Below are 13,640 nucleotides of genomic sequence, written 5' to 3' on the forward strand. Positions count from 1 at the left end.
TTTACAGACACTTACGTTTTGAGATAAGAGAAACTGTGTGGTGAAAGTGGGGAAGTTCCATTGGTTTCTGTGACAGTTCCCAAGGGAAAATAATGCCCTGGAGTCTTTTGGGAAGCATCTCTCACTGCTTCTCAGGCAGTGCTTGCAAAGGGCACCAACCTGCCCTGCTTATTAAACCACCAAGTCCTGACTTTTTGTCCTCAGAGGAGATGTCCTGGGCTATTGCCAGCAGTTTGGGTGAGGCACTGATTCAGCATAATTGCTACATATTTAAATAAAATTACACATGCGAGTGGTCACATTGACTTTGCAGACGAGAGTGTCCCAGTGAACAACCCACAGCCCCAGTTCAGCACAAGGACCTGAGTGTCTGCTCAAAGTCCCCCTGGCTGCCATGGGACTTGGCATGTATTTGATATTAAGCACATGTATGTATAAAGTATCAGAATCAAATACATGAGGCAGCACAGACAGTGCAGCACCTCGCACCTCTGAGTGCAATGTAGGGACCGCAAAGAACATCACAAGATAAACAGTAAGACCTTTAGTGGGGACCTGTAACTGCAGAACAGTGTCTTGCATTCATTTGAAAGATGAATTGACTCTATAATTTTGAAGGCTGCATATGTTTTCTGTTAATGGCTTATGGTCTCAAACAGTTTTTATTCACTGGTATTCTGGAAAAAAAATGTTGCTTGTAGTCTTTAAGAAAAGTAGCTCAGTCTCTGACACGTGGGAAACTGATTATCTTCAGGTTTTATTGTGGGGGGTGTGCATCCACAAACAACTGGAAATGCTGGAAAGTGTGTAATTTGGAAGTGATTTTAATTTTTATTTATGAAAAAGTTTGATTCTGTGAAAGGGCTAGATGGCATTTTGAAAAGCTGCTTTCGCTGTAAATCCATTGCTGTGAGCTCGGCTGAAATGAAAGCATTTGGTTTTGGACTTTGCAATGTTTTTTATGCACAGTTTTATGCAAGTAACTTGAATCCAAATTAAACATATTGAAGTTACTTCTGTGTGTGCACTACATTTTCATGACGGTAATGTTAGGATGTTTCTTTTGTTAGCTCATGTAAAAGTTAATGGCTATGCTCTGCCAAGTTTGGAGTAGGGTAATGATTTTTTTCTGCCTCTGTGTGTTTGTGTTTTTCACTAGAGCTGGCATCTCCACCAGCTTAAGTAGTGGAAAAGTTTTGCCTGACACTTACAACCTTTTGTAGGTAGGGATGGGGTCTGTTTGCTCCCCATGCATGCGTTCCATCACCGGTGGTGCTAGTCTGCAGCAGTGCCCACAGAAACTCACTGCTAAGGGTGACTCAACGGCTCCTTTTCCAGGTCCCTCTGGCTTCCCAGCTCCACGCCTGCCCGCCCTGCCCAGGGGCTGGGAGCAAGGAGCTTCTCAGCAGCCTCACCAACACATGCAATTAGCACTTCACTAAACCATTAGCAGAACTTCACGAAATAATCATAAAGATGCACAGGGTCTCTGGAGCATTTAAAACTAGGTTTCTGTGATTGAATTAATTTACTGTCTGTACAATTAGAAGAGTGTAGGGCAGGGGCTGTGGCACTACATAGCCACGTTAAGTAATTCATGGGTGCAAGGGTGTTGTCCTGGAAGGTGCTAACAAGTGGGTGGATTTCACACCCTATCTTCCAAGTAAATCCTTACCTGATGAAGTGCCTGAGTGCTCTCTCTTGAGTGTCATCAAATACTCAGAGTAACAAACCAAATTAGCAGCTGAGGCAACCTTTCAACAAAGTAGCAATTCACAGCCAAATGCCAACAATCCTAAAAGAAAAGGTATAGATGCAGAGAGAAATATATATATATATATGCAGCTAACAAAGTCTGTCCTGCTGTTTGACACCTGATTGACATTGCAAAATCAGCGTGGGCAATGGCAGTCCTTTATGTGTTTTCGGAGGAGCCACCCTCTTCTCTCTGCTGAGGACTGGGTTCCTATCTAAAAGAAAAAAATCTTTCCTTCCAGTATTGAGGTTGACTGGTGGAGTTTTGCTGCTCCTTAAGGAATCCGTTTTTCATGGCTAATGAATTTGTTGAGGTACCTACTTTACTTAAAATGTTATCTAATGGTATGGTGTCATATTTTCACTTCGTGCTGTGTTAGCAAGGAGAAGTTGGTCACATTCAGGATGGAGTTGCTTCTTTTCGTCAACCCATCTGACCACCCTGAGACACCACAGCTGAGACTTATCCTGGGCTTTTTGTCTTATTCAGTTGTTTGGGGTTTTTTTTAATGGTAATGTTATTCCTGTTGCTTCAGCACAGTTAAATTCTGATGTACTCCAGTGCTGCAGAGGAGGAGATTCAGTATGTGGACATTTATATTGCCCTATCCCACAATATATAAAGTTGAGTGTGTTTCTGCTTAGATAGTCTTTAACCAGAAGATCTTACACCAAGATTTGAGTTTACCACTTTGAGCAGTGCTTGAGTTTTCAATATCCTCTCAGGAGACGCTTAGTACAGATGGTGCCAAGAAAGTGGCTAGTGAAAGTGGGGATGGACCCTGTGAATACGGCAGAATGCATTGCACACACTTAATTATCCAGTAGATGCAGAGTACTGGAATGACTATATGGCAGGGTTATGGATTTTGGTTTGGGTTTGGGTTGGTTTTTTTGTAGTAGTAGTAGCCATACCATTAAGCAGGGCAGGGTGGTTATTACTACAACAACCTGGATCTGATTACAGAACAGTTAAAGAAATGCTGAGGGTTACACCCTTTTTTTATTTAGACAGTATTTGCCTTAATATTTATAGGAGTTTCCTTGATAAATTCAGGTTATAATGGATAATAAAGCTCACTGGAGATTGTTTTATTAACTCAGGTTAACTGTGCATTTAATATAGAATAAAGATAGGGATTTGTCCTGATTTCCAACTGGTCTCTGCCCATCATGCTGTGATTTTTTATTTTTATTTTTTTTGTTAATGTAGGTTTAAAACAAGTTATTTTTTCCAATGCAGATAACAAACCCAAACAAATTAATTGAGAAAAAAAAAATGCTTCCAAAGATACTGTTTGAGGTCATGTGCATGTACTAGAAAGAACATGATTGCTGAAATCTTTGTGTTAGTAAGGGGGGGAAAATGAAAGCTCCTTTTATTTTATTTTTCTCAAGTCTTCTATCATTAAAATCTGGTTCTAACAGCAGAATACTTCTCTTTTTCATGTGTGTTGAAAAGCAGCTACACCATGTATCAAAGCCATCAGTCCAAGTGAAGGATGGACTACAGGAGGTGCCACTGTCATCATCATAGGAGACAATTTCTTTGATGGGTTACAGGTCATATTCGGCACCATGCTGGTTTGGAGTGAGGTAGGTGTTGTCTGAACGGTAATGTCTAATAGCTTTGTCTAGCTTATAGCTAGCCTGTCCTTTTTCTATGCCACATGCTAAATCAGCAACAAATGTTGAGATGTGCATCCTTTCCTCGTTCAGCTTTATGAAAATAATTAGTCAAATTTACCTGTGGCAGAGATCATTTATAGCCAGGGGATTTGCACCTCCTCTCACTGGCCCAGAATTTAGCACAGTGTCTTTTATTCCAAGAAAAGGGAAGGATAAATGCTTGTGTGAATAATTCTGCATTTAGCACTACAATAGCTAAGGGCCCACAGGAAACAAACATTTAGGTGATCCTGCTTTCCAGGGAAACCGGCTGCTTGTAGCTGCAGCTCACTGAGGTGGAGATTGCAGAAATTCAGCACCTCTGAATAACATATCCTTAAAGTGTAGAAGCTTGGTGTGTCATTTTCATAATAGCAACCAAATACACAGTATTGTATCCACAGTGGAAAGTACAGATTCTTCATACCTAGCAGGGGCCTCCGTAGTTTCACAGTAACCCTTTTTTTGTTTCTTATCCATTTTTGCTGTTGCTGTTCCTCCCAGTTTCCTAAATCCTCTCTTCTTCTGGCACATAATTAAATGTGGAGTCTGATATCCTGTGAAAGCCTGTGGAATGTTAAAACCCAGGCAGCATCACCCAAATGGCCACTTCCAGTGTGCAGGGCTGTAGAAGTTGGGGCAGAGTTTCCACAGGCTTCACTGGCACGGGAACACAGCTCTGAGGAAAGGTTTATGTTTTGCATTTATGGCTTTCCAAAAGCATTATTGAGGTTTTATAAGAAATTGTTATTTTCATTATTTTAATACTGAAATACACACACCAACAGACAAATCAGCATCTCCAAAACAGCTATGCAATGCTTACCCAGTGATGTAAGGATCTTCTGATGTTTTACCTTATATCCTATAAATATTAAATCAACGTTACAGCTTAATTAATATCCAGCACATTCTCCCTACTGATGCCATTGCACATATGGCAGCATTTTTTCCATATGAAGGGTATTCTCTAATGTCCTTCCAGGGCTTCACTGTTCTCACTCTCTCTCTCTCATCCTTCCACTTGAGGACCAGTGTGAGTGAAAGGGCATTCCAGAAAAGGAGATATATTAAATAAGCCCTATTCTGAAGCCCTTATGTGATCATGAAAGTGCCCCCTGGGTCCAGTGTAAGCATTTTGTGTGTTAGGATTGAAGCCATTATGGCTACAGACGTTTAACAGGGAAAGGTGAAGAGGCTGGGAGGAAAGTGCTCTGATTTTGGTACTGCAGGATTGGATCTTTCATTATAAATCTTGATTCTATTTATTAGTGGAAGCCATTAATTGGCCGTTTCTAATCTCAGGAGAGCTAGTTCTGGTCAAAACATTGTTGCTGATGGTTGCAAGGTCTTGTCATAAAATTAATAATGTTAGAGAGGGTCCAGACCAAAGTCAGTTTGTTGCTATAACGGGCTGCAAGTTCGCTTTGAGTGAAAACTGTTCCACTGTCTCTCCCTTACTGAATTGCTTCTCAGTTTCATCACCTGTGAGAGCAATGGAAAACCCTATAGGGGAAAAGAAATTATTTCTAAGAGAAGCAGACAAACATGCTAAACAAGTGCAGAAATACGTGAGCTGTCTCAATGATCCCTAAATAATAGTCATCTATAAATATTTCAAATTACACTTACTAGCCACCTATGAAGTACAAAATAAGTTCTTTCGTTTGCCTTCCTGTTTCTAAAAATGTCTAGTGCATTTTCAGTATCCAGGAAAAATATTTTTGTTTTACTTTAACAGAGTATAGAATTGAACTGTCAGTCTTCTAAATTTCAGTACTATTTCAAACCCAGAGCAGGTTCCCCCTGAGCTGCCAGTCAGGCTCAGTTTTCAGCAAACCTGGCCGGGTTATTTAGTCAGTGAATTCAAGTAGAATTTTCAAGTTGTTTCATGGACCCAAAGAAAAGATGATTTTAACTGAGCTGCAAAAAATCCAAAACAAGACAAGATAAGTGGAAACTAAAGAAAAAGAGTGAGTCTTGCAGAGCATTTTTGCATGGATTTTTCTAGCTTTATTTTCGGTTATAATTGCAGGTGGTTTTGGGGGTGAAGTCTAATATTTAAATTAAGCATCATTTTGCCACAGACTTTGCATGGAACCTTGGGCAAATCACATAATCTGCTTAAAGTTCAATTCTCTTTCTGTAACATAGTAATAAGATTAGTCACCTTCTTTGGAGAGGTGCTGTGAAGATAATTGTCTTAAAGGTCCTATATTACTCAGATTTTATTATAGCAAAATCCATGTAAGTACCTGAGATGCATGGATATTTAAAATATAAATCCTATCACAGTTCAGAAGCAAAGTTACAAGTAAAAAAAAAAAAAATATTCATTTTAAGGTTGAATTTGTTGCTGTCAAGCAGCATATGTTATAAATAATTTGAAATGTAAATAATATATTTTTAATTTATTTTACATGTATTCAAGTTTTGTAATTGAAATATTTATATGCTTGAAATGGAGTTGACTGTGTTAAAAAAGGAGGTTTGAAATGGTTTCTGAAACACATATTTATTATTTAAACATATATTTGAGCTGTAAACACTCTAACATAATTACAACCTTTCTCAGCCAGGGAGAACTAAATAAAAACTTAATTTGTCACATTAATTTTGTGCAGAAATACAGATACCCTAAGCCAGTAGGTTCAATTAATCCTTAACTCCCATATTACTTTATAAAAATGACTTTAAAAGTCCTTGATATTTTTAGAGTACAGCAAAATGGGCTATCTAATGCCTTTTTTTTCCAAGGCGCTTTCATAATCAACAAAGGACATTGGTAGATTCTGTGCACATGCTGGATCTGGACAGACAACTCCCTGCAATCGTCTGCTTGCCAGAGCCGCTGCCTGTCTGTTTGTCCACTCCCCAGCCAGACGGAGTTGTTATTTGCAGGTTTTTACGTTCTCAGTCTGTGCGTTGTTGCAAATATTCCAGATCTGAGCTGCTGATAAAAATCCTCTGTTGCTTCTCTCTCTTACTAGGGGGCTGAAACTCCAAGAGTCGAGTTTCAGGGCAAATACACGATTGTGAAGACAAAATTAGTTTCTTATAAATATTCCGCAATATTTGCTTAAAATGAACGATTTCTTCAAACATTTTCCTGCCAAGAACATTCTTCCAGCTGTACAGAGTCAGATGGAAACAACTTCTTTTTCTTTTGTATTAAGAAAAGATGAAGCACTGAAACATCATTTTTTTACCTTTGTACAGCACAAAAACAGAAGATGTTTTTTTGGTTTGTGGTTGGGTTTTTTTGTGTTGGTTGTGGGGGTTTTTTTTAATGCTGCCGAATCAAATTCTGTGACACAGTTTTTTATTTTGCTTTTTATGTTTATTATTGATTTTGGAAGTCTCTGTTTTTGAGTGCTTATTTTGGAGGTCTGACTCATTTTTAAAAAATGAGAAGGCACCCTCTTTTTGAAAACCCAAGCTTATTAAGCAGCATATGGATGCCCAGAATTGAGGCATGCAAAGTCATTGGTCATTTTTAAAAATATAGGTTCCTTAAGGGTCCTGTTCTCACTGAAAGCTGTCATTACCTTCAGCTGGTAGGATTTTTCTTCATTCCTGTCCTAAGGTCCTCTTCACACAGAGTCCAAGTTAAAGTTATGACTGATTGTCACCATTTCCCTAACCACAAACCAGAGCTCAAGCATGCAAAAATAAACTAGTGACTCAGATTAATGACATCTCCTTATAAAATGTCACTTTTAAAAAAAGAAAGTAACCTGGCACTCTGAAGAGTGTGAAATGATGCTGCATCACACAAGAATGTCTAGAATATATTAGCAAACCACAGAAAGAGGCTTGTTGTACAGACTCAAACCAAATGTGTTTTGGACATTGAAGGACATGCACCTTCCTCCATTCTGAAGATCTCTAACTCAGGTTTTAATGCAATCCACAGCATGTCCCAATTGACATGTAAAAGTTTATATCAAACAGCTAATGCAGTTGCCAAGTATCAGACCAATTCACTTGACAATGCCTTGGGAGAAATGGTCCAGTTACTAGTTTTATGTTCAGCTCCAGATCTCAATTTGCCAAGTGCTGGAATGGAAGAGGAAGCTGGATCTGGGATTTTGGCCAGTGGGTTCATGTCCAAATCACACATTAATGCCTTGCTCAAGATTTACAATTAAAAAATGTGTTCAGAAATGTATGTAACTCATCTTTACAAATTCTTAGTTCTCGGCATGTCATTGCTACGGTTGTTTTGATGTCTGTTAATGCGCTAAGAATTCCTACCTGAGGTTAGGGCATAAAATTGGCCTTACTGGGTCAGACATGGAGGTTCACCTAGCTCAGTGTCTTGTGTTCGGCAGTAGGCACTGACAGATGTCTATAAAAAAACCAGGGTGAGCATGTTGTGATGCTTCCCCAGAACACTCTACCAGTCTCCACCTGTCTGGGGCTCAGAGGCTTCCAGAAGTGGTCTCTTTACTTTTAATATCCCTTGAGCTAATAGTTCCCCTCTTCCAGATGCTTTACGTGCAGATATGAGATGGGTTGTGTCTTGAAGAAGATACAGGCTATGTCAGTGTGAGGGGAGAAAACATGCTAGGAAAAGGTGGAGTGGGTTCCCAAGGTCAGGTCACAGGTTGACAGTGTTGACAGGAACCATCCACTAATCTTCGAGCTGTTGAAGTCAAGGGAAGGTTTGCTGTTGCCGTGGGTGGCCCCGGAGTACCCAGACTGGTGCAGCACCCATTGGGTCACTGAGATTGCAAAACAGAGCCAGCTCAATTCGGGGAGCTGGTCCTGGACTATAGTGCAGGGGAATCAGAGTTTGAGACAAAAGGTGGGTTCCAGAGGGCCGGTGTTGATGTGCAAGGGGACACTGTTTGTTCCTTAAAGACCATTTCTTGGTATGACAGCAATATAGGGGACTGCTGGGATGTGACCAAGCTAGCCAGTTCCTTTCTGTGTGTATGAGAACTGAAGGCTGATGTGGAACAAAGATCCTTCTAGCTCAGCACTATGTCACTGACAAGGGTCAATGACAGATGCTGAGGAGAAAAAGCAAAAGGAGAAGGCACGGGTACTCTCCTGGTATACCTCCCAAGCTTTAGTTCTAGAGAAGAGATGAGTAAAATACATCCTGAGCATCATAAACCATAGGACTTCAGACATAATGTTCACCCTTTGGGAATGTGTGGGCGACATTATTGTATATTTGTGGTTTTAAACACAGTTAAACTTATTTACTTCAGAGCACAAAGGAAAACCAAACTGTTTGTGGAGAACAAACCAGGAAACTTGCTTAACTCTCCCCAGCTCTCTGTAACAATGGACCATAAATAGGTCAGACATTTCTTGGGAACCAAGGAAGATGAGTATTGGAAAATGCCACAAATTATGTTTAAAGAACATTAAAGTGGTGACAGACCAGTAAATGCTGGGAAATTCAAAGATACAACCAGAAGCTGCCTGTATAGCTCATGCCAGAATGGGGGAGAGGGGTGCAAGGCACATGCTGATGTAGTAAGACTAGCATGTTAACCTTTACTATTAAAATCCTTGGCTGTTTTTACAAATATTTTCCCCCTAAAAATGTCATGAAACTTTTCTCATCTTGCCAGTTCACCCAGTTAACTAGAACCACTTGAGGATGAAATTTATCTCAGCTATGTTTGGCTGCCTACAGTTAAGTATCTAGTCTAAACTTGTCATCTTGGTTCATTGGAGAAAGGTAGATGCTTCCACAGAGAGCAGTTCATCCCAACGTGAGAGGTGTTCATCCCAATGTGCGAGGTGCCTAAAGCAGTGGAAATAAATGGCTTTTTGGTGGTGCTTTCTGCCTCTGCTGGCTGTTGAGGGTGTGTAGAGAATTGCCCTAGATTTTTAGGCTTTGGTCAGCCCAACTGTAAGCCAACTCAATTTAAGAAAAAACAATCCTTGGAAGTTTGGGATTTGGTTTTGGGTGGTGTTTTTTTTTTTTCACCCAGTTGATAGAGTGAGTAATTTAGGAAAAAAAAAAAAAAAAGCAGGTTTCTTTTAAAAATAAGTAAGTTTCTAAATCACTTGATTTCAAAGCAGAGCCTGAAAACATGTTCTTTGGAGCTCACAAACAAGAAGGCATCAATTCCTACATGATCATTTCTAAAATGACATATGACTTATGACTTCCGTGTGTCTGGAAAACTTTTGGAGCATTTGATGCTGGTAGTTATGGTTTTAATCTTCAACTTGATTTAATATTAATTTTCTTACTTTAAATGTGGAGAACTTCCTACTGTGTATGCCATTTCCCTCAGTAACGCAGATGGCTCTGACAGATATTACTCTCCTTCTGTGCTTTTTTAGTCCTGTGCCCTAAACAAAGAACTGGTTAAAGGTCCATTTTTTTGGTAGGACCTTACTACAATTTTGAAATATTTGGTTCCTAGTAAAAATAAGAACAAAATTAGCTTTTTATTTATCTTTTTCTCTATTGAAATGTACTCCCTAATCCAGGACACAATTCAACCATTAACACAGAGTAGTTGATTGTCTGCATAGGTGCCCGTGGCTTTGCTGACTGTCGAGGCTAGTTATGGTCTTGGTCTTGTTTGCCTCTCTAGAAGTATGTTAATGTGCTGCAGTCAGTTAGAGAAGGATTATCCATGTGCCAGAGCTGTATCTTGGATGCTGGACACAATCATGTCACATTTTCTATGTATCTCTTTTTACTATTCTTGTCTGAGGGAGAATGATGAGTGAAAAGAGGACATTTCAGTGATGGGGAGGACAATGTTGTAGTTTCTGAGTGAAGCAGAGATTTGAGTTAACCTGCTGTAAATCAGTGATCTCCTAGATGGCTCTAGTGCTAATTTCAGGGACTATGTTTTAAATCCATTCCAGAATCTTGAAAGAGCAAAAATGGTCTAGAGCCTGGAAATTGCAGCACTGACCCACCCTAACCTTTTGTCTTAAGAAGATCAGGATCTCCAGCCCCAACAGCAAGAAAATTAAGTTTTTCTACTTACTACTGTGTAAATCCACATCTGCGGGAGCTGTCTCAGATGTGTGTCAGTCATTGCAGTAAAGGCAGACTGGAAGTGATGGTTAGATGGTTATATTTGGTATATCTCTTTTGAGTGCTCCCATCATTTCCAAGGAAAGATCTAGCATCCTTCAAAAGCCAGACTTTACATTTCTGCAGTAATCATTTATACGAACACAAAATGAATACAAAATTGACACAGCAGCACATGGTGCTTTTGCAGTGTACAGATGTCAGCTGGGGGCTAGTACATGTAAAAGCCTTTCTGGGCTTGTGCTCTGCCATGTTCACACATATAACTGTGTATCATTTATCAATCAGATTTGTTGGACACTGTCATGACCCCAGTGTTCACCTGAGCCAACACAGGCATCTTGCTGCTGTAAGCTGAAGTTATTGCATTAAATCTGAGCTAATGCTTGTACTAGGAAGCACGTGCCTGCCATGTATGAAAACAGAAATAATGTTGTTATGGCTGAGAAGGAGAATGCTTGTAAATATTATAGTCACTGGCTTTTGTGTGGGTTACATCAAGATTGTATTCAAACATTGACAGGTTAATTACATGTTTCAGAGCTTGTTTACTGTGATCTGAGAGGAAAGTGTTATTAAAGAAGTGTTCAGTATCTAACAGTGCTTTTTTCCCCCTCTCTTCTCCCTTCTCAATGTTTTCCTCTAGCTGATTACTCCTCATGCTATCCGTGTACAGACGCCTCCCCGACATATCCCAGGGGTTGTAGAAGTCACATTGTCCTACAAGTCTAAGCAATTTTGCAAGGGAACGCCTGGAAGATTCATTTACACAGGTAAGGATGCTTTAGTACTAGATATAATGTAAAGAAATAGGGCAGGCAATATATCACACTTGCTAAGGCTTCTGCTTTCATCATTAAAAACTGTACTGTATTTTATTATTTTGGCTGAGCACATCATTGAATGTACCACTTTAGGTTGGATTTCAGAAATGGATGACTGTAGAGGTGAACCTGAAAACATACCAGTGTGGGATTTTTGTTTGCTTGTTTGTCCTCGCAGTAAGACATCTCTTTACCCAGGAGCAGGGAGGAAGGAGAAAAACAGATATTTAGGTATTTAAACAGAGGAAGACTGCAAGCATAAAGAGCTAGGCATACTAGTGCAATCACAAACTTGCCTTCCAAGGAGCATCCTCCTAAATATCTCCATCTCATGTTGTCAGCCAAGTGTTGCAAGCGTTCGAAGCAGCTGCCTGTTTGCCTGCCCATCTCACTGTAACATACTTGTCTTTGGCTTCCAGGGAGGCTCAGTAGCCTTCAGCACAGCCGATGCTGCAGACATAGTGACTTGCCGTGTATTTTGGGGTGCAGTGCAGCCCACACCGAGGCCACTAAGCTGAGTGGTTTGGCCTGAAGAATTATTAACAAAAAAACCACACTAGGACATTGTAGGTGCTGTCAATGTTAAACCACTCTCAGTAGTGATAAGAATGGCCTGGGAAATAAATCAGGTAGCAGCATAACGTTTCAAAAAGACTGTGTGTCACTGATTCCGTGGAAGGTACGCATGCTACAAGAATTAGTGCCTTGCTCTGGGTTTTGATATGCTTGTCCTTTTATGTGCTTGTTGTTCGACACATGCAGACAGGACTACTTCTGTAACTGCCTGAACTGTGGTTCATCACAATCCAGTGTAATTCCTTTCCTCATTCTTGGTTGGCCCCGAAACTTTAAGAATAACATATATATCACAAAAAGTTGTGGCTATGAGGCATTCTGAATTACACTGGGCATGTATATTGCTCCAACTCGGAACGTACACACAGGGACTCGAGGCAGAGGAGAGACTTCTGTGCTCCAGCTGGGTAGCAAAAGCTCTCATTTGATTTTTCTTAACACTGAGCGAGTTGAACAAAGGTGCCTTATAAAGCTTTGTTGTCTTTTTCAAATGCCCTCTCCCCTAGTTGGGATTATGCACTGGGTTTCTTTAAACTGGGTCTTAAAGTGTTCATGTATCGCCTTGCTGGCTGAGCTGCAGGCATTTGTGGAGGCTGTGTGTATTTGCGATCATTATGATTTCAACAATGTGTGGGAAATTCATATATTGGACAACAACACACCATACCAAAAAGGTTATTTAGGGTTTGAATGTATTGGAACAAAAGAAAAAGAAAAACCAAAGGGTCAAATTGCCAGCTGGTGCAAACTGCCAGTGTATACCACATGAAAGTGTCAGCCAGAGCTCTGGCCAGTTTGACCACAAATCCTTTCCCTTCTCACTTTCTCACTCACAATAAGTTGTGCTGTCCTGCTTGTTGTCAAGCCACTCGGGTGGCTGCCTCATGGACTGGTGAAATGGCAAGTATGCATGTAGAGGAAGAAGAAAGGGAGGAAACATGCCCTTCTCGACTTTGAGAAGACATTTTGGGGGACTTTGTTTTGCAATTCAAATGTAAAAGTGGCTTGGACCCGTTTTGGTTTAGCTTTTCAGATCATCATTAATTAGCTTTTCCAGTAAAAAGGAGGGCAGCAGTTTAGCCCGTCTACCCAGAAGCAGATGGCTAAATGTGGAAATAAGGTGTCCCAGTAGGGAGACTGTTTCCATATATGCATTTTCAGGTTACTGTTTAAATCACATTATTTTTCATTCAGCAAATGAAAGTTATGAAATACAAAAGAATGATAAAATCAAGGGGGATCCAATCCATGGACAATTCTCCTACTTATGCAGGTTTTATGGAGTTACGGTGGATACAGAAAAGCTATTGTGACTGAAATCGTACCTCACACGATTTGCATTTTCCTTTTAAAGGCAGCCTGAACTTAAATGTGGCTTTTTAAAAAGGACTAAATGAAACTAAAATAAAAACAATTAATGCATCCTGACCTTCAGAAGTGCCTTCCAGCCCTTTAAACAAAATGCAGGTTCAGTACACGCCTGCCGATTAGTTTTAGTTAATTGAAAATTATAGGATTGACCCAAGAGGAAAATTTTGTTTGCACTCCAATCACTTTTACAAATTAAGGAAAATTACCACAATTTTGTTTAGCTAAGGTTTCACACTGAGTTCACGAAATTAGCTCAGCCATCCCAACAAAGTCAGCACTTTGTTAGTGAGCACTAGAAAAAAACCTAATAGTCTATGGTGTGTACAAACGAAGCATAGAAAAAGCTATGATGCTTTAGAGAACTAGGCCAAGTGTTTTTAATTAGGATTATTGGTTCATTGTAAGTTTTGAAGAACAAT

General features: G+C 39.9%; 1 protein-coding gene across 9 annotated transcripts in view; it reads left to right on the forward strand.

The window, feature by feature from the left end:
• The window catches only part of EBF1 (EBF transcription factor 1), a 283,136-nt gene that overhangs the window by 204,055 nt on the left and 65,441 nt on the right, over positions 1 to 13,640 (forward strand). For 5 of the 9 annotated variants that reach the window (XM_056348364.1, XM_056348366.1, XM_056348368.1 and 2 more), the window contains exons 9-10: positions 3,218 to 3,351; positions 11,097 to 11,223. In XM_056348364.1, coding sequence (XP_056204339.1) covers positions 3,218 to 3,351; positions 11,097 to 11,223 — 261 coding nt within the window. The remainder of the gene's footprint in view (positions 1 to 3,217; positions 3,352 to 11,096; positions 11,224 to 13,640) is intronic. The other 4 variants (XM_056348365.1, XM_056348367.1, XM_056348369.1 and 1 more) reach the window with 1 other exon arrangement.

This window comes from Falco biarmicus, chromosome 8, assembly GCF_023638135.1.
Source record: "Falco biarmicus isolate bFalBia1 chromosome 8, bFalBia1.pri, whole genome shotgun sequence".
NCBI classification, from domain to species: Eukaryota; Metazoa; Chordata; class Aves; order Falconiformes; family Falconidae; genus Falco; species Falco biarmicus.